Raw genomic sequence first — 24,859 nt, forward strand, 5'->3', positions numbered from 1 at the left:
TGGAAGAGATTCCCCTCAGAGGATGGAGCCACTCTGGGAAGAGCAGAAGGTTCCCTCCCTGGCAGCATCTCCAAGATAGGGCTGAGAGAGAGTCCTGCCTGCAACCTTGGAGAAGCCGCTGCCAGTCTGTGAAGACAATACTGAACTAGATAGGCCAATGGTCTAACTCAGTATATGGCAGCTTCCTCTGTTCCTATGTTCTTGTGGATCTGCAGCCCTCCTTCAGATAACAGAGGGGTCTGCATCCTGTCGCCGCTGTCTGAGGGGTTGTGCACGTCAGCATTGGACAACAAGAGTGCGTTGCCTTCAAAAATTAGAGAGAGAAAGAGAGAGAGTTTTGGCACTCATAAAATGACATCAGTGAGGGGTTGGGAAGCTGTGTGTCCCCTGTGATGGTGACATCAGAGGCACCCTCCAAACAAAGTTGTGAAGCCAGCATAACTGCCAGGCAGACGCCACCTTTTCATGCAGTGGCTGTGCTGGTTGGTTGTGGAGAAACCAGATTTCCCCCCCATGTCCCCATTTTGCTATCTGAATGCTGGGGAAATGCTGCTTCCCAGGAACAGATGTGCTAACCAAGGAGGACACTGCAGTCCTTTGTGGCAATCTAACATTGCCTGGGAAAGTCCAAGGGATGCCCATCGCAGTTGCTCCCCTAGTAACAGGTCTTGTCACCACTGTGCAGGACGGTCCCAATGGCTGTGAAATGCAAAGCCTGTTTCCAAAGAAGATATTACTGCTGGGGAGTAGCTTTGAGGTCGAAGAAGAGGACATCTGCCTTCCCACGCCCTCGTCCTTCTACAGTCGCAGAGGCTATGCAGCCACTTGTGGGTGATAGTGCAGATCCGTTGCTATTAGCATGAATCCCTGTGGAGAGCAAACAAGAGGACAAGGTTTGACACCATCCTTCCATCCTCCATCTCTCTAGACTGCTTTGCAATCAAGTTTCTTTGGATTTCATTTCTGAAGGGTTTCCCCGCTTCGGCCTTTCAGTAAAAGGTTTGTTACTTGGTTAAATGCTTGCATTGTTTTAAAGTACTTAACAAGGTGAACTTGCATGCAGAAAAATGTTGCAAATGTATTACAAACTTGCAAAAATAAAAACATGATCTTGTATATTTAGGCCTTGTATCAAACCTCCAACATGCCAGTATCTTTTCTTGTTGGATATACTACCTTTAGGGATGTGCATGGAATGAGATTTGTATTTGTTCTGAGCTCAGAACGGAACACAACTCCCCGGAATGAGCTCGGAACATTTTGAGTGTTCCGAGCGTTCCAAGTCCCATTTTGGCGGGCTGTTTTCCTGGTTTGGGCACTGGCTTCCAATTGGCTTGCGGCTGCCTTGTTTCTTGGTTGGCTTATTATACAAATCAACCTGATATGTACAATAACAAGCTAACCAAGAAGCAAGGAGATAGCAAGCCAAAACAGGTAAAACAGCCCGCCAAAATGGCGCTCTGAACACTCGGAACATTCCGACTCGGAACAGGGTCATTCCATTCTCAGCTTGAAACAGGCCCTTCAAGGGCAATCTGTTTCAAGCTCAACACACTAGAAATGGCCCATTTTGAGTCGGAACGTTCTGAACTTGGAACGTTCTTCATATCCCTAGCTACTTTGATTCTGGGAGTGTTGGGAGCCAGATTCCTTCAGGGAGATGAGACATCTGTAGCATTCTCTATTCTTTTATCACATTTGTTGCCCACTTTTCCTCTCTGGGCAGTGTATGCTAGGTTATCCACAGACCAGAGATTGGCCTCTGACGGGGAGGTGCAGATGGCAGGGGGGACGACAACACATAACCTGCTTAGCCTTTGCCTGACTGGGTACATTGGCAACTCCACTGTGGCCGGGGATGATGGAAGTTGTAGTCCAGCAACAAGCAAGGCTGGGCACCCCTGCATTACACAGTAATGAAGAACTGCATTCTGCATGTGCTCAGAGGCACCCTCCAGCAGGTCTGAAAGTGGAGCAGAAAACCATGCTGCCGAAGATACTCTGCCCATCTGGCTGTCTGCCCATTCCCTAAAGTGTGCACGATGATGGCCCTCAGCCGTGGTGACTGGAGATGAGGAGAGTTGTAGCCCAGCCACATCTAGGCTATGGGTTGGGAAGCCCCAGTGCAGTGCATCCAAACTGGAGAGGAGGCCACAGGGCCAAAGGGAGGGTGAAGCCCTTTCACCGTCCTATCACAGGCTCCGTAATAAGGCACCTACCTGATACATGGCGACTTGGGGGTTCACCAAAGTGGCATTATAGATGTTGGGTAGGGCAACCCCTTTCTTCAGACGCTCTAAAGAAACACAAAGAGAGAGCCATGAGCGGAGAGAAGGAGGTGCAGGAGGGAGAACCCCCATCCATACGTGGATCCGAGAGGGCGGAGAGAGGTTGGGAACAGGCGGCACGCTTCTGAACTCACTGTTGACTCTGGAGGAGGCCAGCTGCAGAGCGACATACAACACCTTCTCCAGAAACTTGACCTGCACAGAAAAACACCGGCTGGTTAGAGAAGTCAAGACAAAGCCAAGCCACACAGGGGAGGTGGGTGGGGGGCAAAGAAGGGGTCACCAGAGGCCTGGGCTGTTTGGCCAACCAGATGCAGGGTCCAAAAGCAGGGGTCTGTCGCTAGGGGAAAAGGCCTAAGGGGCATGCCAAGCCCTCCAGGCTGTAGGCCAGCGCTGCACAACTTTGGTCCTCCTGCAGATGTTGGACTACAACGACCATCATCCCTGACAATTGGTCACTGTGGTTGGGGATGAAAGGAATTGTTGTCCAAAAGCAGCCAGAGGGCTGAGAGCAATATCACTCAGTTTGGCTTTGACTGATCTCACGGTGTGGAGGAGGGGAGCATTTAAAATTAAGTTCCAGCTATTTATTTTATTTTATTTTATTTTATAACACATTTGTATACCACCCAAAACGCAAGTCTCTCTGAATATGATCTTAATGGGCTGTGTGGGTCATAGCAAAGAATACGTTCTCTTAAATACCCAGGTCCCAAGCTGTTTAGGGCTTTCTAGGTTATAACCAAAACCGACCAGTGTAGAGCTTTTAGGATAGGAGTGATATGGTCTCTCTGAGGTGACCCAGAGACCCACCCTGGCTGCCGCATTCTGGACCAACTGCGGTTTCTGGGCTACGTACAAAGGCAGCCCCACATAGAGAGCATTGCAGTAGTCAAGTCTGGAGGTGACCAGCAGATGTACTACTGTTCTGAGGTCATTTATCTCAAGAAATGGACGCAGCTGGTGTATCAGCCAAAGCTGATAAAAGGCACCTCTGGCCACTGCCTCAACCTGGGACACCAGGGAGAGTTTTGTGTCCAGAAGCACCCCCAGATGACGTACCTGATCCTTCTGCCAGTAGCGTAGCTACTCTTCCGTTTGGCGCTGTTTAGTGGCTCCACCAGGCCACTGCCAGCATCTCTATTTCCAAAGGCAACATCTTTAAAATGTATTGCTTCACTCCTGAAACATTTTTCTTAGGGGGCAAGGACTGTAGCTCAGTGGGAAGGCACCTCCTGCTCTGCATGCAGAAGGTCCCAGGTTCAATCCCTGGCAGCACCTCCAGGCAGGACAGGGAGAGACCCCTGAGTCCAAAGTCCTGCCAGTCAGTGCAGACACAGTTGACCTAGATGGACCAAAGATCTGACTCAGTAGAAGGCAGCTCCACAGTCTCCTTAGCAGGATGGCCTCTTTGGCTGAGGAGGCAATTTGAAGTGAACTGTACCCATGAGGAGGCGCATAGACCAGTTCATGGAGGACAGGTCCATCAGTGGCCACTAATCTGGTAGCTATGGGCCACCTCCAGCCTCAGAGGCAGGATGCCTCTCAATCCCAATTGCAGGGGAGCAACAGCAGGAGAGAGGGCATACCCTCACCCCCTGTCTGTGGGCTTCTCAGAGGCATCTGGTGGGCCACTGTGGGAAACAGGATGCTGGACTAGATAGGCCGATTGATCCAGCAGGCCTGCTCTTATGTTAAAGTAACGGGAAAGTGTGCCCTCAAGTCAATTTCGACTCCTGGAGCCCACAGAGCCCTGTGGTTTTCTTTGGTAGAATACATTGCCTCCTCCCATGCAGTATGAGATGATGCCTTTCAGCATCTTCCTGGATCGCTGCTGCCCGATATAGTACCAGCGGGGATTTGAATTGGCAACCTTCTGCTTGTTAGACAAGCATTTCCCCGCTGTGCCACGTAAGGTGTGCTCTTATGTTAGAAAGTGGCTTACAGGACTGAATCCTTTCCCATCCCCCATCCCCCACCCCCACCCAAGTTCCAGTATATAGAACATGAGCAGGTCAGCAAGAAGGCAGGGGAGCTCCAGCCCTGCTCTCCAGCATGCTGGTTTTCTGACCAAGTGGCGCCTGCAGGTTTTCTGACCAAGTGGCGCATGGGCAGCCCTGGCAGCGGGAACAGGCCAATGGTTTCCTCATCCCACTAGCAGTCCATGTGCAGGAGCCTAATTCTCTCTGCAGATGGCCCCCAGATTAGATTAGGGCAGAAAACATGACACAGATTATTCTTTTTCATGTTTTATAAACGTAATGTAACCAGAAGAAGAGCTGGGTGTCGCTCAGAACTTTTATCCTGTGACTGGCCTGAACAAACACATTGCCTTGGGGTACTGTCTGGGGTAACACTCAACTTGCCTTCTCCATGCATGTGCCATAAAGTTGCCTTTGGGGACATCCCCTGCTCCAGGCACCTTTCAATCAGTGCAAAACAGCAAATGCTATTTCTGGAGCAGATTAACACCCCCACTGATTGTTACAGTGAAGCCCTATGTATCAAGGGTTCCCAGTCTTGGAACTCCCATCACCTCTAGTCAAAAACCACTGTGGCTGGGGATGATTGGCATTGTAGTCCAAAAACATCTGAGGGCTCAAGGCTGAGCTCTTGCTGCACATGTTTAAACAGAAGCCCCACTGCATTCAGTAGGGCTTACTGCCAAGTGAATGTGCATAGGACCGCACTGTTGGCAATCTTTACTGGATGTTTAATTGATTTTAGCCCGATTCAGACATTATGCTGTACAAGTGTACAGATGTCTGTACACATGTTTGTGTGAATGACTATACCTGTGTTCATTTTAAAAGTGAACCTGGATAGAGGCCCTTCAAATGCGTGGTACAGATAGGAAGTAGAGTTCTAATCTGTACCTGCATTCAGCATAACATGTGAATGACTGAATCTGTGTACATTGTACACCCATTGTACGAGTATTGATCATAACGTGTGAATGGGCCTTATATTCACATAACGTGTGAATGACCCGTGCTAACTGGGCAAAGAGGCACCTTTTTAGTGTGGTGATTCTCTTTATTTAGCAGGGGGAGAGTAACTGGCTCTATCCACCCCCAGCACACTACCTCCAATGACTGTTGCTGGTGTCTATCTTGCGTTTCTTTTTAGATTGTGATCCCTTTGGGGACAGGGAGCCATCTTATTTATTTGTTATTCCTCTATGTAAACTGCTTTGGAAAATTTTGTTGAAAAGCGGTATATAAATTGTTGTTGTTGTTGTTGTTGTTATAAGTTGCCTGAATGGAAACAGTTGTAAGTTGCCTGGGGGCCCTTAGGGGCTGAAAGCCAGGCAAGGTATATCTATCTTAATAAATACACAATCAACTATTCCACCACCTAGATGCCTCTGGGAAGCCCACAAATGGGACATTATGCCTTCCCACTGTTGGCCCACAGCAACTGGGGTTCAGCGCCATACTGCCTCTCTCTCCTATGTCGATATAGAGAGGGTAACACACTCAGAGCACACAGACACTCTTTTAAGAAGCCAGCATGAAGAAGCCAGGTTAGAGTGTTGGACTAGGACCAGGAAGACTCGAGTTCAAATGAAGCTCACTTGGTGACTCTGGGCCAGTCATGTATCTTTCAACCTAACCTACCTCACAGGGCTGTTGTGAGGATAAACATAACCATGTACATCGCTCTGGCCCCTTGGAGGAAGAGCGGGATATAAATGGTTAAAAAAACCCCAAAACCAAGAGTGCGCAATCCCTCACAACAGAGTGCCTAGTCCCAGATTCCAAGCCCACCCCATTCCTTTCCTCCGTATAAACCCCTCTGCTCATGCCCTGCCCACCTTGATCTCTCCGATGCTTGACCGATCCTGGGAGAGGCGGAAGCTGTCGGAAGGAAAGAGAAAACCATGGTGGATCAGTTTCTATGCTCCCATGAAAGCATAAAACCAGGCAATGGCTGCAGTAGCACACATGATGCAGGAAGGACCCAGAGACCAGGAGGAGAAGCAGCTCACCGTTTCAGGGCCACAGAGCCCCCAACTCGGCCAATTGATTTCCCAGACTTGACTGGTTCAAGGAGGACTTGCCCCGTGAGGTTGGCATCCTGTTGACCAAAGGATATGGATTAGCCAGATGGATTTCTCTCAGGAGTGGCAGTGCACACCACACAGAATTCAGTTAGGGAATTTGTTGCCACAAAATGTGTTTATTATTTATTTATTTCTCTAACAGATTTGTACACCGCCCAGAACTCAAGTCTCTGAGTGGTTTACAATAAAACGGAGCCAGCGTGGTGTAGTGGTTAGAGTGCTGGACTAGGACCGGGGAGACCCGAGTTCAAATCCCCATTTAGCCATGAAACTAGTTGGGTGACTCTGGGCCAGTCGCTTCTCTCTCAGCCTAACCGACTTCACAGGGTTGTTGTGAAAGAGAAACTCAAGTATGTAGTACACCGCTCTGGGCTCCTTGGAGGAAGAGCGGGATATAAATGTAAAAATAATAAATAAAAATAATAAAAACATAGGAACATGGGAAGCTGCCATATACTGAGTCAGGACCTTGGTGCCTCTAGCTCAGTCTTGTCTATCCATATTGGCAGCGGCTTCTCCAAGGTTGCAGGCAGGAATCTCTCTCAGCCCTCTCTTGGAAATACTGCCAGGGAAGGAACTTGCAACCTAGATGCTCTTCCCAGAGCGGCTCCATCCATCCCCTGAAGAGAATATCAAATTACAACAAATAAAAATCTCCATGGTTGCAGGCAGGAGTCTCTCCTGGCCCTATCTAGAGATGCCAGGGAGGGAACTTGGAACCTTCTGCATGTAAGCAGGCAGATGCTCTTCCCAGAGCTGTACAATCCCCTAAGGGGGATTTCTTACAATGCTCATATGTAGTCTCTCTCCCATTCAAATATGTAGTCTCCCATCCAAACCAGGGCAGACCCTGCTTAGCAAAGGGGACAATTCATGCTTGGTACCACAAGACCAGCTCTCTTCTAGTGACAAGGACCTTTGTGGCTGTGGATGATAGGAGTTGTAGTCCCACTACATCTGGGGGCCCAAGGTTGGGGAACCCTGGACCACGATGCTTCTGGGTGCTGTACTGCTCACACACATTCAGCACTAAGCAGCAGCAGCAGCAGCAGCAGCAGCAGCAGCAGCAACAGGGCTGTTTATGTGCCTTTCCCCTGCATTTACCTCTCCTTTAGAAGAAGAATCCATACTCAAGCCCCATTGACACACCCCACATCTCAGCCCTGCTCTGGCACTTACGATATTTAGCAGGAACACAGAGGCCAGCCTGGCGCTAGGCAAGACAACAAAGGCCTCAGCCGCTCCAAAGACGGCTGCATCCACACCCCCTGGGTGGAAATTCAGCAGCGGCTGCTTCCGTGCGGTGATGTGAATCTCCATGGCCATATCTGGGAACTGCTGCTTCAGCTGGGAGGGAGAGAAAGCCAGAGGTCAAGACCGGAGGGATGCTTGTCTTTTTTGAGGGAGGGGGTGGGGTCAACCAATACCGTATTTCTGTGGACCCCAGGGCAGAGTGGGACACAGAACTAAACGTTTCTGTTCTCCCAATTTAGTCCTCCTGGCAAGTAAAATGTATTCTGGGCAACTGTTTCCATTCCCTGCTCCCTGTGCTTTGAAATTGCTGTACTCACCTCTGGGAGGAACAGCCCCAGACTCTTGGTGTTCAGGCGGAAAGGGATACTTTTTGGAATCTGAAACAAGAACACCCACAGATGTTGGAATGAGGGGCTCCCGTTTGGATGAATCAGCCCCTGCAGACAGAAGGGGTGCCTATACTCTGCAGAGAGCCCTGGGATAAGTAGATGCTCCATTTCCACCTAGCATAAATCAATTAGTACCAAGAGCTCCTGGAAACTGGTTTCCAGGTAGCCATATAGGACTTCCTCCTCTAAATCTTAGGAACAATGAGGGTTGCCCAGTCCTACATTTGTTAAATGAGATGTACAAGGCCATAAATTATCTAGAAGTTACACCCTTTATCAAGATACTTAAGGTTGGCTGTGGTTGGTGGAATCAGTGGTGAAGGGAGGGCACTCTGCACATGCTCAAAGGCTGTTTCTGTCTCACATGTTCCAGGTTCTGAAGCCTCGCACCGGTATTGGGTTCTAAGACTAAGCTTTGATTAGTTGAAATAAAGCCAACAACAACAACTATTTATATACTGCTTTTCAACAAATGTTTCTAAAGAGGTTTACATAGAGAAATAATCAATCAATCAATAAGATGGATCCCTGTCCCCAAAGAACTCACAATCAAAAAAGAAACATAAGATAGACACCAGCAACAGTCACTGGAGATACTGTGCTGGGAGTAGAGAGAGCCAGTTACTCTCCCCCTGCTAACTAAAGAGAATCACCACGTTAAAAAGGTGTCTCATTGTCCAGTTAACAGGGGTAGGGCCAGGCCCATGGGAAGGTCTCTCTGCAGGTAGTGTGATCTTAAAGGCAGCTCTGTCTCTAAGCTGCAAACGGAGGAAATGTTCAACAGCAATTTTATTGCAACATTGGCAAAAGGTGGAAGTTTCTCTCCGCTCCTGGGGATTTAAATCCAAGCACCCCCCTGTCACAATCCAATTGAGCAGGACCCTGGACAGTTAGCAATTAAGTGGCAGAACAAAAAAGGGCAGCTGACAAAGCAGGCAGAAGCTCGCTGGCTAGCTCAGGGAGCAGAATGCTGGGCCCCTGGAGCAAGGCAGGGCCAGTAACAAGACGCACAGCAGGACCATGGACAGTTCCTAGGCAGCAAACAAGTTGTCCTAAGAAAGGTGAGAATTCACTCCTGCTAACTGAGCAAGTCAGTCACCTCACCTTAAGTAGATTGACTAACAAGCAGAAGGTTGCCGGTTCAAATCCCCACTGGTGTGTTTCCCTGACTCTGGTAAACACATCTGCTGGGAAGCAGCAATATATGAAGACTAGCTGACCCGTGCGGCCGCCGCCGCCCTGCGGGGGCCGAGTGCAGCCGCCAACGCCTCGCCTCCGCGGCCGGGCCCAGCCAGTCCCGCTGCCTCGCCTCCGCGGCCCGGCCAGTCCCGCCGCCTCGCTTCCGTGGCCGGGCCAAGCCAGGCCAGGCTACCTCTCTCTCTCCTCCCGCCCCCCCATCTCCGGCGGGGCAGAGTGCGGCCGCCGCCGCCAGCAGGCCTGGCCGGCCCCAGAGTGCCGCCGCCGATGCTGCGGCCGGCCCCAGAGTGCCGCCATCAGGCCCGCCGCCTTGCCTCCGCGGCCAGGCCCAGCCCGGCCAGTCCTGCCGCCTTGCTTCCGCGGCCGGGCCCGGCCCCGCCGCCTCACTGGGCCCCGCCGCCTTGCCCCGCCTCGCTGGGCCCACCGCTCGCTGGGCCCCGCCACCACGGCCTGGCCCGCCGCCATTGCTCTTGGCCCACCGCCTCGCTGGGCTCCGCCGCCGCGGCCCTGGGCCCGCCGCCTTGCCTCCGCAGCCACCCAGCAAGCGAATTCTCCTGGGTGTGCTGCCAGCCAATCAGGCGCCCCCTGCAGCCCAGCCAATCAGCTGGGCTGCCGGGACGCATTTCTCCTGGGCACACCCAGGAGAATTATATATATAGATGCTGAAAGGCATCATCTCAGACTGCGTGGGAGGAGGCAATGGTCAACCCCTCCTGTATTCTACCAAAGAGAAACCACATGGCTCTGTGGTCACCAGGAGTCAAAATTGACTCGACAACACACTTTACCTGAGCAAGTGGTCATCCTCTTTATTTATCGGGGGAGAGCAACTGGCCCTATCCAGCCCCAGCACAGCATCCCTCCAGTGGCTGTTGCTGGTGTCTGTCTTATGTTTCATTTTATACTGTGAGCCCTTTGGGGACTGGGAGCCATCTATGTTTATTTTTTATTTTTTCTATGTAAACAGCTTAGGGAACTTTTGTTGAAAAGCAGTATATAAATATTAGTAGTAGCTGAAAACAAATGTGCTCTTATCTACCCCTCTGGCAACTGCCAGAGCCCCACTGCTCAGGAAGGGAAAAGGGAAGCCATTCTGCTCTAGAGACATGCATTTAGCCACTACTGTATTTATAAACTGTGTCATCTCATATTCTCTGACGGGGACCTTGAAGCAGGGGAAACAGCATAGAGTGGCCGGTGGAATGATTTCCGACTCCTTAGCCCAAAGGTCCGCTCTGGCCGGCATGGGCTCAGGGTCACGTGACACCCCCTTCCACGCCCCAGGGAAGTCATGGGCAAGCTCCCACTCAGCGTCTGTGCCTGGCAGATGCAGGAGCCCTCTTCAGCCGTGATGTTGTGCATTCGGGTGTCTGTACATAAGAACATGCTCTGTGTGGGTGACTGGAGCTGTGTACCAGGGCAGGGTACAGACAGGAAGGATACGACTGTATGTGTGTTGAACATGCTGTGTGAAATTGTGTACAGATCAGCAGGTGTATACACTGGGAAAAAAGCTTGCATCTGTTTTGAACATAATGTCTGAATAGAGCTGGAGATGAGAGCCTTCCAGGGCAGATGATTCTGGCCTGGAGTTATTGTTCCAGGCCAGGGGCTGAGTTATGGCCCCGCAGAGATGGCAGTGGAGAAAGAACTAGAGGTGGTCCAGAGAGTCCTTGGAAGAGAGGGAATGCTGCATTGTCGCATAGGAGCGGACACAGGGATGACACCCAGCCTGCCTTTTGCAAGTCAAGCCCCATCTGAGCACACGAAGCTGCCTTCAACAGGGCCTTGGTCCCTCCAGCCCATATTGTCCACCCCTGACTGGCAGCAGATTTGCATGAGGATCTTCCCATCTGATATCCTTTTAGGTTCAGATGCTGCAGATTAAACCCAAGACTTGCTGCATGCACAGCTGGTGGCTCCTCTAAGCAACCCCTGCCCGTCAGAACGTAAGAGCAGCCCTGCTGGATGAGGCCCAAGGAGGCCCATCCTGTCCAGCATCCTGTTTCTTCCCACAGGGGCCCACCAGATGCCTCTGGGGAGCCCACAGGCAAGAGATGAAGGGAGCTCCCCTGAAACTGGGATTCAGAGGCATCCAGCCCACATGGCCTTACCGTCTTGTCCGTGTAGTTCACCCGGAGTGCCCCTGAAGTGAAGTAGACCAAGGCAGCGGAATTGGCAAAGAACTCAGAGATCCCAAGCAGCAGCATGGAGCCCGGCTGGTCGGGTAAGAGGAAGGGGGCAGGCACAAGCGGGCTTGTGTGGGGCTGCCCCACCCTGAAGAACTGACCCTAAACAGAAGAAGAAGAATTCCAGAAATTAATCAGGCACTGTCTGAAGAAGCCTGCTGGTTTTTGTCACTCCTGAATTTACTGAGCGGTCAGCTAGGCAAGCAAACAAATAAAATCAAAGACCCACCAATAGGTTGAAAAGACCAGTAAATCCCTTTCCTTGACCCCAGCTGTATTACCTTGAGGTCCATATTGAACTGATCCGCACTGATCACCGGCTTGTTCACCACGGAGTAGTCCATTTCTGCAAAGGAGTCCATCTTAGCCGAGACTGAAGAAGAAGAGGGAGAAAGCAAAAGTTCACAGGCACAGCACAGAGGAACTTGCCTGAGAATTATTCCCAGGGGAATGAGACCACTCTTGAATTTCCCACTAAGCAATTCGCAAGCACAACTACCGTTCGCAGTTCTCAGGACTCTTGCAAGATCATCGATTCCTTTTCTGAGCTCAGGACATAGCTGGAAGCAAACAGAACCCAGGATATTAGAAAGGACAGACAGCCAGGTAGAGGAAAAGACAGTTCATGGGTCTCTGTCCCCGAACTCCAGAAAGAGACCTAGAAATTACCCCAAGTTTACTAGCTGAAAAGGATCGAACCACACACTGGCCATTTGTACTGCCACCTCATTAGCCTCCGGTCAGAAGGCTGCTTTGCCTGTAGATTAAAACATGTGGACGAATGCTTTCCTTGCTAAAGGGATCACTGCTGCAGTTGGAAGAGGAAGCTCGACTCCCTGGATGCAGGCTGAGAGGGCATGAGCCAGGCACCTGGATGAAGCTAAGCAACGCCAGGTCTGGTCAGTCCTGGAAGAGTGACCACTTGGGGCACACTGCTTTGAGCTCCACAGTGGAAAGAAGTGGAAATATAAATTAGGGATGTGCAATGGTTCGGCGCTAAACTAGTTAAGCACTGTGAGGAGGGGGGGGGCGAGCAGGATCTTTAAGAAAAAGGAGAGAGCAGGTCCTTACCCTTCTCCGCCACCACATGCAGCTTCCTGCTGTGGAGGCACTTGTCCCAAATACCCCTGCATGGTGCTGGCACGCACATGGCGTCCGCACATGCACAGATGCCATTTGCATGGTCAGCATGAGAGCAGGTAAGGACCTGCTCTCCTTTTGCTTAACAATCCCGCTCGCCCTCCCCTTCCCCATGGTGCCAAACCTGTTCAGACCATCACTAATATCAATGCAATGAATAAGCAAACCAACAGTCACAGTCTATGCCACAGTGCGGTGGATCCAACCCTGGCCTGGGGCCCTACCCCAGGGGATTGTTCGCCGAATTTATACATTTAATGCATCAGGGCTCAACCACGCCTGGGACAGGGAGGAGGAAAGGCACCCAGGTTGCCTCCTCTACTTCATGTTTTGAGAGGAGGATTCTCCAGGACACGCTCTAGAATCTCACCTGCTTATTGACTTCTGACTGCAGGGATCCCTTGAACGAGGAAGCAAAGAGGTTGTAGAGCCAGCTGTGGGAGAGAACAAATGTCAGGGAAACAGTAGCAGCTCTCCACCCCAGAAGTCAGCTGGTGACCTTCGCTTGTTTTCAAGTGGCAAAGCCATCGGGGCAGCAATATAACCTCTCTCCGACACAAAGCATGGGCCATATTCTCCCCACTTAGGAAAGACTCTCAGCAGAGGCTTCAGGTGGGAGAGATTGCCCTGAATGAAAGGAAGAACATCCCCCAGGTTTTGTGTGAGAAGAGAGAGCTTAGACTTTGCAACACATCTGCCCATTTCCCAAAGGAGGACTCTTCACTTGCTGGGCCTGCAAAGAGACGGCTGACAGAAAGACCATGCATCCCCAGTTCATCTCCCCAGTGACAGCTCAATGGTGAGTCAGAAAGGCAAGGAGCCCTATGCTCTTCGTTCACATACAGCGTCTCATGTATTTTGGTGCTTCTGTGAATAATAAATAAGGATGGTGATGGACTCTCCCCCTTAATGGTGCTGATACTTCATATGCATGTGGAAAGCTGCCTCGTGAAGAGTCAGACCATGGCTCCACCTCACTTAGTCCGGTCTACTCTGACTGGCAGCAGTAACTCTCTTGGTTCTCAGGAAGAGGCCTTGACCAGCACCTGCTCCCAGAGATCCTTTAATAGGAGAGGTGAGGAATGACCCCAGGACTTTCCATGTACAGAGTATATCCTCCAACACTGATCTGTGGGCCCTTCTTAACCAAAAACTAAGTTGCAAGCGGCAGTGAAGAGACAGGGGCATACTGGCCATCTCCAGATCGAAGAAGGCCACGAGCACTTGCCTCTAGTCAGAGGTCAGCAAACAGCAAGCAAGGAGTTAATTCACTGCAGGGGTTCTCAACTTTGGGCCCCCAGACGTTGTTGGGCTGCAACTCCCATCTTTCCCAGCCACATGATGGGAGTTGTAGTCCAACAAGCTGACGCTGAGAACTCTTTTTGTACCAGGATGGATGAACTGTTCTTCGGTCCCAATTACTGAGTACAGCAGAAGGGGAGTGTGCAGGGAAAACCGGCTGGAGGGGCTGCGTTATACCTGCTTCCCCCATAGAATGTCAAGTCGAGGTCCCCAATAGCAGAATGGCAGCCGGCACACCACACCCGAAGCCGTCCTCCGCTGCCCCTGTCGACCCCAAGCACGGTGGAAAGGAATAACTGCCGGATGCGGATGTCTGCAGTGCCGCTGTCAGATCTGGGGGGGGGGGAGAGGGAGGAGGTCAAGACTGTCTTCTTGAGAGCGGAAGGGGGCGGAGGGAGAAACTGCCTCCAGCTGCTGGTCAAGCATCCTGTGTGTGTGATGGCGGGGGGGGGGGGGGGTTGGAGCAACCAAAAGGGTTTCTTCTGTCAGGGCTGCTGACTCTGTTCCTCGGCAAGTGGCACCCTGATTCAAGTGCACGGCACAACCCTCAAGGGCTGGGTGCCCATCGGTCTCCCCTGCAACCAGGATTTGCAGCTGCTGTTGAATGACTGCAGCTCCCCTAGTATTTATCTATTACATCTAGAAACCGCCCCATCCAGAGGCTCTGGGCAGTGCACAACGAGTTTACAAAACATAAAAACAAACATCATTTAAAACACACTATTTGGAAACAATATACAACGATTTGAACATCAGTTAAAATCCTGCAGGAAACCACTTAAAAGCCTTGGAAGGCCAGGCCAAACAAGTAAGTCTTTAGGGCTTTCTTAAAGGCCAACAGCAAGCCTAAAATAATCCCCAAACAAAGGCCATTGCAGCTGGGGATTCTGGGAGTTGTAGTCAACAACATCTGGGCATCCCTGTTCGAGGGAACCCTGGCGCTGGGCGTGCCAGTGCCTTGGGCCTCCATGGCCTCCCCCACCCTTCTATTGGCTCCGCTGCACAGAAGCTGCTTCCGACCACCGGCAATTCCTTACCCCAAGGAAGTCGTCAGCCTCCAGTGGCCCTTGAGCAAGACCTGGGCATCCCGGATGCCGAGACTCACACCTGTCCCCTCAGCGAAGCCGACAGTGGAGTTGTGCTCTTGGATCTGGCTGACGTGGAGCCTAAAAAGGACAGAGGGACAACAAGAGAGGCTCATTCCCCACTTGAGCCCTCCCTCAGGTCTTCACAAGGAACCCAGGCTGGTAGGCGGGTGGTCTTGCCTTGGCGCAGGGGGTGACGGCCTGACTTGAACCAGCCTTTGGGACTCCCCCGCTTGCTTCCAGGTGTGCCTTCGCCCCTCCCCATGCTCACCATGAGTCCTACACCAATGTCTTTCAAACTTTTCGCCTTCACAGGAACGTAGGAAGCTGCCTTCTGCGGAGTCAGACCACTGGCCTACCTAGCTCATATTATCTACTACCCTGACTGGCAGCAGCAGCTCTCCAGGGTTTCGGGAAGGAGTCTCTCCCAGCTCTACCCAGAGATGCTGCCAGGGGCAGAGAGGAGAGCTGGTCCGGTGGTAGCAAGCATGACTTGTCCCCATAGCTAAGCAGGGTCTGCCCTGGTTGCATCTGAATGGGAGACTTGATGTGTGAGCACTGCAAGATATTCCCCTCAGGGGATGGAGCCGCTCTGGGAAGAGCAGAAGGGTTCAAGTTCCCTCCCTGGCAGCATCTCCAAGATAGGGCTGCGAGAGATTCCTGTCTGCAACCTTGGAGAAGCCGCTGCCAGTCTGTGAAGACAATACTGAGCTAGATAGACCAATGCTCTGACTCAGTATATGGCAGTTTCCTATGTTCCTATGGCTTAGCCTGGGACCTTCTGCCTGCAAAGCACATGCTCTGCTACTGAGCTGCGGCCCCATCCCCAAAGCTGGCATGCATGGGTCTCCCATCCAGGCACTGACCACACCAAGACCTGCTTAACTTCAGCAAGGGGATGGCATTGTGTGCCCTTAGACCATGCTCTGCCGAAGTGGAACCCTTTCCTCAGTAACATCTGTCAAGCAGCCTCTGGGCATTGCCGAGGCCTCTAGGCACTGCCGTCGGGTGCAAGCAGCTCATGCAGGCCAGTGACCAGGACGCCTGCATTCCAGGAGAATGGAAATGCCAGCCTGGAGCACAGCCAGTGTTCTCTTGCAGGTAGTGGAAGGTGGGGAGTGGCGAGCCAGCTCTCCCCTGGGGATGCTGCTCTGTTGCTTCCAACCTTCTCACGGAAGAACTTGATAGGCTTCTTCTAAGGACCCCCAGTCTGGACACCACTGGTTGTCCGGAGCCACAGATCTCCATGGCCTCTAAACGTAAAAATGTGTCCCTTCCTCCGCTGTGAGGAAGAGTGTGCTTTGAAGGAAGCGCCATCGTCAGCCTTCTGAAGGTGTATGTGCGCGCTACTCTCCGGGAGCTGCCTAGCACGGAAGACACTGTAGCGGACGCAGCCGTCCACAGCCGCAGGGCTTTGTGTACGGCACGTGCTTCTGCACAAGCTCGGTATTTTGCCCGCCGCGTAGGATTCAAGGAGTCCCAGAGTTCCTGCTGGCGTTTGTGACGCACCCACCGGCAAGAGCCAGCCAGGTGTGGTAGCAAACTGGCAGCAGGACAACAGGCACCAGAGCGACAGGGGAGACTGCGGCCCCAGAAACAGCAGGAGGGGAGCTGGGGGGCTGCTGATGCCATGGGGTACAGTTCCCAGAACACATTGGAGGAGGCCATGGAGGAGGTCTCTGGCCTCCAGAGGGCACAGATCCATGAGCATCAGATCCCAGCAGGGTCGGCATTCCCTAGGCCCATTCACACGTCAGGTTGAACACCCACACAAGTGTGCAGTGTGCACAGGCACAGATCTGTGCACAGGTATCGTCCTTCACAGGTTGTTTATTTATCATATTGATTGATTGATAAATTGATTGATTGATTGATATTGATTTATTTATCATATTGACAGGTTATTTATTTATCATATTTATTTATCATATTGAGTGAGCCCCTGGTGGCGCAGTGGTAAAACTGCTGCCCTGTAACCAGAAGGTTACAAGTTCGATCCTGACCAGGGGCTCAAGGTTGACTCAGCCTTCCATCCTTCCGAGGTCGGTAAAATGAGTACCCAGAATGTTGGGGGCAATATGCTAAAAATCACTGTAAACCGCTTAGAGAGCTCCAGCTATAGAGCGGTATATAAATGTAAGTGCTATTGCTATTGCTATATACCTTGTGCTGAACACATTGGTACAGAAATACACTGCCTATCTGTACCATGCTTTTGAAACGTCTGCATCCAGGTCCACTTTTAAAATGAACGCAGGTACAGTCATGCACACAAACACATGCAGAATGTATAGACATCTGTAAACACAGACAGCATAATGTCTGAATTGGGCTACTGTCTAAAGGCTATTTGTCAAAGGCGATTTGTGTGCATCTTCAGTGTGCGTTCAGTGGAGGAGAGCTGGTCTTGTGGTAGCAAGCATGACTTGTCCCCTTGGCTAACCAGGGTCCACCCTGGCTGCATCTGAATGGAAGACTTGATGTGTGAGCCCTGAAAGAGATTCCCCTTAGGGGATGGAGCCGCTCTGGGAAGAGCATCTATGTTCCCAGTTCCCTCCCTGGCAGCATCTCCAAGATAGGGCTGAGAGAGACTCCTGCCTGCAACCTTGGAGAAGCCGCTGCCAGTCTGTGAAGACAATACTGAGTGAGATGGACCAAGGGTCTGACTCAGTATTTGGCAGCTTCCTATGTCCCTATGCCCTGCATTTTAAGAAGGATGTTGATAAACAGGGATGGGTTGAGAGGAGGACAAGAAAGATGGCGAGGGGTCTGGAAAGCAAGTCCTATGAGCAACAGATAAGAGGGCCAGGTTGCTGGAGAAGAGGAGACTAAGGGGACACAGAAGTGCTGTCTTCAAATACCTGAAGGGCTGTCAGCCTGAATGATCAGACTCATTTTGTGTGGCTCCTGAGGGCAGGATCGGTCAAAATTGCAAGGAAGATTTAGGCTAGACATGAGGAAGAATTGGCGGACTGTAGGCGCTGTTAGACAGTGGAATAGCCTGCCTCAGGCAGTTGTGAGTGAGCTCTCCTCCTCGGGAGCTATTCAGACAGAGACTGGCTGTCGCAGTTTCCTCCACTTCCACTAAGCAGAGGGCTGGACGGGAAGACCTCCAAGGGTCCCTTCCAACTCTAACATTCTATGATAAGTTGACCACTAATGAAAGCAGAGGAGCCGGGGAGGTGGCCGCTGGGGTGGTCCTGAAACGGGAGGAAGGTGAGCGGTCTCTTACCCCCATACAGAATACTGTGCATTCCCAACAAGAGGCACCTGGTAGGAGCCATTTATATCCTGGATTTTTTCCTTCATCAGCACCGACTTCAACAATTCTACCACAAACTGCCCTCCTGCAAAGAAAAAACAAGGACTGGGATCAGGGGCATGAAGGACGACACCCAAGTAAAGTATCGGCAGGGGGTGGCGGGGACAAGGGAGTTACAGAGATTGTGGCTGGGGGTGATGGGACTTGTAGTCCAGCAATATCTGGGGTCCGGAGGCTGAGAACCACTGCTGTACAGAAGAAAGGGTCTCCCACCCTGTCCGCCTCCTTCCATTGGTCCCAGTGGGAATGTACATTAAAACCCTTTCGCACTGCTGAGGTTTTAATTTTCCAGAGTTAGCTGGAAGCAGGATTGAAAGGATGGTTTCACACAGCACTTAACAACGCAGCACCCACCCAGCAGTACCCTTCCTCATGGCCAAGATCTTTCTATAATGTTTCTTCACAAGCAAGCCCCATTCGGCAAAGGTTCCGTGTAACATCGATTGCAACCTTCCTCTCTGCAGACTCAGCCCATTTTACGGGGCTCTATGATGAAAGGTTCTTAACAGCCCTTTAATTAGTCCATTTCTGCTGCCCAGAGCACCAGAGTGGTGGGGGGTGGGAGGGAAGGGCTTTAATCACTGGATCCCTTTCATTATTCTTTCCTAAACTTTCTCAAAGTTGAGAAAGTTTGAGAATTTGAGAATTTTTAAAAGTTACAAATTTGAGAATTTGTAGGAGGTTTAAAAAAAATAAATCCCTGGATTTCTGATTGGCTAAGGTGCAAGCCAGGTCTTCTCTGCACTCTTGTGAGAGGATGAAGATTATACTGCATTTAAAGGTAAAGGTAAAGTGTGCCGTCAAGTCAATTTTGACTCTTGGCGCCCTCAGAGCCCTGTGGTTTTCTTTGGTAGAATACTGGAGGGGATTTACCATTGCTGCCTCCTACGCAGTATGAGAGCCAATACTAGTTTTCCCACAAGTTATTTGCTATTAGAAAATGGGGGTTCATCTTAAATCCAGAGTCCTCTTCTTTTGGGGTAAATATAGGGTATAGCCTCTATTCAACCTCTGTTTTTAAGGGGGTTGCCTTCTATTCCGGTAAATACGGGTCATGAGATACGCACCATATTCCAGCCCTTTCTGGGTCACTTGAACTTTCAGGCCTGTGTTGACTCCAGCCACCTGGACATCGGCGATCAAGAGAGGCAGGGCAAAGAGCCAGAACATCTTCTGTGGGCGTTGGGCTGTGTGTGTAGGTCCTCTGTGTCACCTGGGGAAGGGAGACAGGAAGTACTTAGAACCACACAAAGGAGTACAGTGCCATAATTTGTAATGGGAAGGTGTCTGCGTGTCCTGGCAGATAGAGCACTACGCAATGTCCAGACTTTAATATTTCCAAAAAGGAGGGGCAAAGTGACTGGCTTTTCAAGATTGCATCTGTTGACAAGTCAGTTTACCCATGAGATTATACACGGCAGCTTTTAAGACTACGGTGAATATTTATACACCACTGTTCAACAAAAAATAGCCCTTTTTTCACTCAAAATAGCCCTTTGCCACATCTAAGCAAATTTCTCAGCTTGCTACAGAAAACCACACATTCTTCTGGAAACAGACCTCACAGTGTGCTATTTCTCTCTATTTTTTCAGTGCCCCTCATTTTGATATTGTCCGACCCGACATTGCCCACAAAATGAAAGCCTTTTAAAAGGCTAGCAACTAACTTTCCTGCAAAGGACTCCAGAAGTCACGGATGTCATCATGGGGAACATGCCTCAGGGTGGATACAATCTGTTTGCAGTCCATTCTGTGATGCATTAGACCAGGGGTGGCCAACCTGAGGCTCTTCAGCTGGTGCTGGACGACAACTCCCAACATCCCCAGCAATGGCCTTTGTGGTGGGGGGTGATGGGAGTTGTAGTCAAACAACAGCTGAAGAGCCTCAGGTTGGCGATTCCTGCAAAGGGCCTTTGTCGGTCAATACAAGCTGAGCTTCTAAGAAAAGCATCCATCAACGTGCACACAAACACCTTGAATTGTGGTATTTTCTTGCTGGCACTTTAGCAGATGCTTCTTGGGGTTTTTGTGTTTTCTGCCACTTCTGCATCAGACAAAGAAACCCAGCTGCTCCAGGCATACGCATATACTGCAAACAGATGCCCGCATCCCCCATGTCTGGCTATGCAATTTAGTGTGCTGAACTGATAATATCAGAAGCGGCACCAGTAGAAAACAGGTTCAGTGCAAGGTTTGTGCAACAATATCTCGCCCAAGCAGGTTTGTGTTTTTTTAAAGGAGGAGTAAATACATCAAGACTTTCAAAATGTTCTCAAGCACAGTTGCTGGCAGCTGCAAGCTGTTTTTATTTTATTTTATTATTTTTTTAAAGGCACAAAAGGAGATTAACCCTTAGGCTACCACAGTAGCCACTTCAGCTCTTCAAAACCATTAAACATCAATCAGTTCCCCCCTTAAAAATAAAGGAATTGATGATTTCTATCTCTAAAGCAGGGCAGTTCAGCTTCAGCCCTCCTGCAGGAGTTGGCCTACAACTCCCATAATCCCTAGCTATTGGCCACTGTGGCTGGGGATTATGGGAGTTGTAGTCCAAAAGCAGCTGGGTGGGGGGCTAAGTTGAGGAGGCCTGCTATAAACAAAGATAAATTGAACCAAAGCTCACCAGAGCCAGTTTGCCATGCTAGGGCTCAAGTCCCCGATATGTTATATAACCTCTGACCACGGGCAGAGTCGGAGTGCCTTAACCCCTGGGTAACTAACTAGCAACTACATAAAGCTTTCCTACTGGGGGAGGGGGTATAGTTATGGAGCAGGAGGTGTCACTGTGAGGCTACAGCTCCATCTAGCCCTTTTCATTTTAGATATGTCTTCACACTCCTTTAAACAGCCCCAAAGGCAGACGGAAAAGTGCAAAGCAAGCTGTGAGGAAGCCACAATTAGGTCGGGGCGTGGGTGTAATTTTTTCTGTAATTTATGATAACCCGGCAAGACTCTCCCCACCTCAAAAAACTGAACCTTGTGCACGTTTCAAGCATGCCCCCTTTCTTAACAAACATACAGAGGCGCTCTTACCCCTGAACCTTGGGGCCAAAGTCTAGGGCCTCCACAGCCCTGGGGCCCCCCAAATCTCTTTAGTCTGTCCCGGGTGTGGTGTGGTCACCCAGCGGAGCATGATGATGCTGAATTTGCAGGGGAAGGCCTGCAAAGGGCTTGAGGTCCAGGCTCCACAATTACTGAGGTGCACCTCTGCAGACATATCTGCACAAACTAGCAAGCTAATTCCAAATTATCTGCTGAAATAACAAGACAATTAACTCTCTGAGAAACTGAAGATTAATTTGGGGCAGCAGTAGCTGACTTCAGTCTTGTGCATCATCAATTAATTTTTTTAAATGAGATCCACCAGCATGTTTGAAATGTACGACGCTAGAGAACATACGAAAGGTCTCTTCATGGCTGAGGCAGGAGGTTCTCAAACTTGGGTCCCCAGATGTGGTTGGACTGCAACCCTTTGGCCATTGTGGCTGGGGATGATGGGAATTGTAGTAGTCCACCACAGGTGGAAACGCACATTTGAGAAGCCCTGAGCGAAGGCATTCCCTAACCTGTGTTAAGTGATGCTGAAGAAGAGAAGTGCCTTGCAGGATCAGTTCAGGACTCACCTGCTCCAAAAAGCGCAGCAACCAGCAGCCTGGAAATTGCACCCTGGTCTTCGTTCTGCCTATCCTGGTTGCGAGAACCAAAGAAACATACGCATGACTCTGTTCTCTTCAGTTATGTTACTCTCTCTTATTTTTTTCAGGGAAGGTGGAGTCCTTCACCAATGGTGCATTTTCTTCTCACTGAGCCACTGAGTAAAATACTGCCTGTGCATTTTCGCTTGCCTCTCTGTAATTATAAAGGCGAGAGTCCTCCTTTTCCTTTCCACATGAAAATAGGAGGATCTGGAATATCTCCAAGGGGAGGCTGATTCTTGCAGGCCACTCCTGGCACTGTCGTCCTGAAGAGTGAGCCACCCACCACAACACACAAGTCACAGTGCTGGGTTATCAACGCCCCAAAGTCCAGCTCTGTGTACAGTCCAAGAATTGCCTCCTAGCTTCTTCTTCTTCTTCTTTTGCTAAATTGGAAGAAATTTTGGAGCTCCACTCTCTGATCTCATCGGCAGATTCCAGTAGTGGTTTATCCTAACAAGCCAGGGTGTGCCAACTGAGTTGCAGCTGCCTCTGGTTCCTGGCAGCTCTGGTTGCACCTCTCTCTCCCATCCTGCCCTGCTGTCTGCAGGATGGCCATTTGTCAGGTAGAACTGCAGTTCTACCTGATGAATGGCCAGCCTGCAGGCAGCATGGCTCTTGTTAATGCCAGAGCAGGGTAGGAGACAGAGGAGCAACCAGAGTTGCCAAGGACCGGAGGCAGCTGCACCTCGTTTGCCAAGTTCAGTAGGGTGAGCTGCTACTGGCTGATTCATTGGTCTCCCCACCAAATGCTACCACCACAAGCAACCACTTGGGCTATATATGCAATTGGATCTACCAGCTCTAAGGAAATGCAAGAATGCAAATCTGCTGAGACCTGAATTACTTACAAGATCCTTGCGTTCCCTGGGCACAGCTGTTGGGTCTTCTTCGGTGGGAGAGCCAGGCACTGTTCAACGGTGTTTCCTAGCTCATCATGGACTTTATAATTTTCTCTCCCCCAACCCAGCCTGAGACTTCCCTTTCTTCAAATTAGTAATCGTAAATTGTCAATCCAGGCCCGAGAGGAAAACCCCCAGGTTTCCCCATTTTGAGCCTAACAATCAGAGGGGCAGAAGGGAAGTGGAGGCTGTTAATCAGATGCCCAGCACCCCTGTATGCGTGCATTCATGTGAGAAAACTCCACCCCTCGGTTACATCAAGGCAGCTCCAATGATATGACTCAAACTGGCCCTGGATTTGCATATACAAACAAAGGTTGCATAATATAAGGTTGGTACATGGACTGCAAAATGGCACATCGGATTGAACAGTCAATGAGGAAGTGTCAAATGGGGGAAATGCACCCTGAGAAAGCACAAATTCACATATATACTACTGATAGGGACTGAACTGGCAGTGAGTAATCAGGAAAGAGTTCTTGGAGTCATGATGAATAGCAGAAAAAAAACATTGACCCAGTGTACAGCAGCGTGAAAAAGATGAATAACTGGACAGGAACCATTAGGAAACTAATCAAAAATAAAACGGCACCAAATCTAAGGTGCGGTCACATTTTGAATACTCTGCACAGTTCTCATCTCCCTGTTGCAAAATATATTGTAGAGCCTGAAATGTGCAGGAAACAGCCTCTGGAGCGTCTTCCCTATGAGGAAAGGCGAACACCTTTGATTTGCGGGGATATGGCTGAAGAAGGATACGATGGAGCAGAGGCTCTCAGTCCTGGGTCCCCAGATATTGTTGAACTACAACTCCCATGTCACAAATGGGAAAGGGCCATTGTGGTTGAGGATGAGGGGAATTGTAGTCCAACAACGTCTGGGGGGACCAAAGACTGGAAACCCCTCTGATACCAGATTACAATTTTATATACAGCATAGAGAAAAGAGAGAAAGAGAAACACATTCTCCCTCTCTCATAATGCTAGAATTTAGGATCATCCAAGGGAATTGGCAGGCAGGAGATTCAGGACAGGCAGAACTTAGAGTCCTTCTTCGCACAATGCAGAATTAATTTGTGAAAGTTGCTGCCACAAGGTGTGATGGTGCTGGCCACAGGCTCAGATGGCTTGAACAGGGATTAAGAGATAATCATTGACGCTTGTGCTGTTGGATTTGCTGGTAACAAGAGATAATCCAAAGAGAATCCAAATATCCTATAGTCATATATATTTAAATTGCAGATTGTATCTAGGTTAAAATATACAAGTTCATTTGTGCATATTCCCATGAAATATAAAAGCTAAACACGAAAGACCAATGAAACGATATAAAAAGCACTTTATCCAGGCCGAAAGGGCTCTGAGTGATCCAGCTGTCTTCTAGTATCCACAAGGAGCATGAGAAAAGCACTTTGTCCAAGCCAAATGGATTTCAACTTGTTGTAGGTCTTCTTCAATGGCAGTGATGAGACAGTTATATTCCCTTGGTAAGCATCTGCCCTCAGGCTTTTATTGGAAAGGGTTATTTTGCTTGTAATACATACACTGTTCAGAATGGTAACTAGACATTGGTAGTTTCACCTTTATTAAAATATAAGGGTTTTTGAGTGTAACATATCTGTTGACATTTGATTGTTTTCATAATTATTTTAGACCTTTCATGTTTAGCTTTTATCTTTCATGGGAATATACACGAATGAACTTGTATATTTTAACCTAGATGAAATCTAGATAAATATATATGACTATCAGACATTTATATTCTCTTTGGATTATTTGGATTCTTCTTTGGATTCTCTTTGGACAGAGGTTAGACACATTCATGGAGGAGGAAAGGTCAGCACCCATCAGCACCCATTAGCCACAATAGGGAAATAAAACCTCCATGTTCAGAGGCAGTATGCCATCAAATACCAGCTGCTCAGCAGCAACAGAAGGAGAAGGTTACTGACTTCAAGCCCTCTTTGGGGGCTTTCAGGAGGCATCTGAATGGCCACTGTAGGAAACAGGATGCTGGACTAGATGGACCCA

The 24,859-nt window shown here is 49.9% G+C and overlaps 1 protein-coding gene across 1 annotated transcript; it reads right to left on the reverse strand.

The window, feature by feature from the left end:
• Window positions 1–813: 813 nt before the first annotated feature.
• On the reverse strand, window positions 814–19,402 carry LOC128322276 (bactericidal permeability-increasing protein-like). The gene is made up of 15 exons (XM_053243226.1): window positions 19,300–19,402; window positions 18,143–18,257; window positions 14,863–14,991; window positions 14,003–14,158; window positions 12,894–12,957; window positions 11,883–11,943; window positions 11,665–11,756; window positions 11,309–11,485; window positions 7,926–7,985; window positions 7,534–7,701; window positions 6,280–6,368; window positions 6,106–6,148; window positions 2,423–2,483; window positions 2,220–2,296; window positions 814–867 (listed from the first exon to the last, which is right to left on the reverse strand). Exons 1-15 carry the CDS (start codon window positions 19,400–19,402, stop codon window positions 814–816), a joined length of 1,449 nt encoding a protein of 482 aa, XP_053099201.1.
• Window positions 19,403–24,859: the final 5,457 nt, after the last annotated feature.

This window comes from Hemicordylus capensis, chromosome 4 (assembly GCF_027244095.1).
Source record: "Hemicordylus capensis ecotype Gifberg chromosome 4, rHemCap1.1.pri, whole genome shotgun sequence".
Lineage (NCBI taxonomy): Eukaryota > Metazoa > Chordata > Lepidosauria > Squamata > Cordylidae > Hemicordylus > Hemicordylus capensis.

Coding starts and splice junctions, on each gene's coding strand:
- LOC128322276 (XM_053243226.1), bottom strand. CDS start 19,402: ATGTTCTGGCTCTTTGCCCTGCCTCTCTTGATCGCCGATGTCCAGGTG. Junction 14,159..14,862: donor AGGCTGACGACTTCCTTGGG/GTAAGGAATTGC, acceptor CCCCCCCCCCAG/ATCTGACAGCGGCACTGCAG. Junction 868..2,219: donor CCCAAGTCGCCATGTATCAG/GTAGGTGCCTTA, acceptor TGCTCTCCACAG/GGATTCATGCTAATAGCAAC.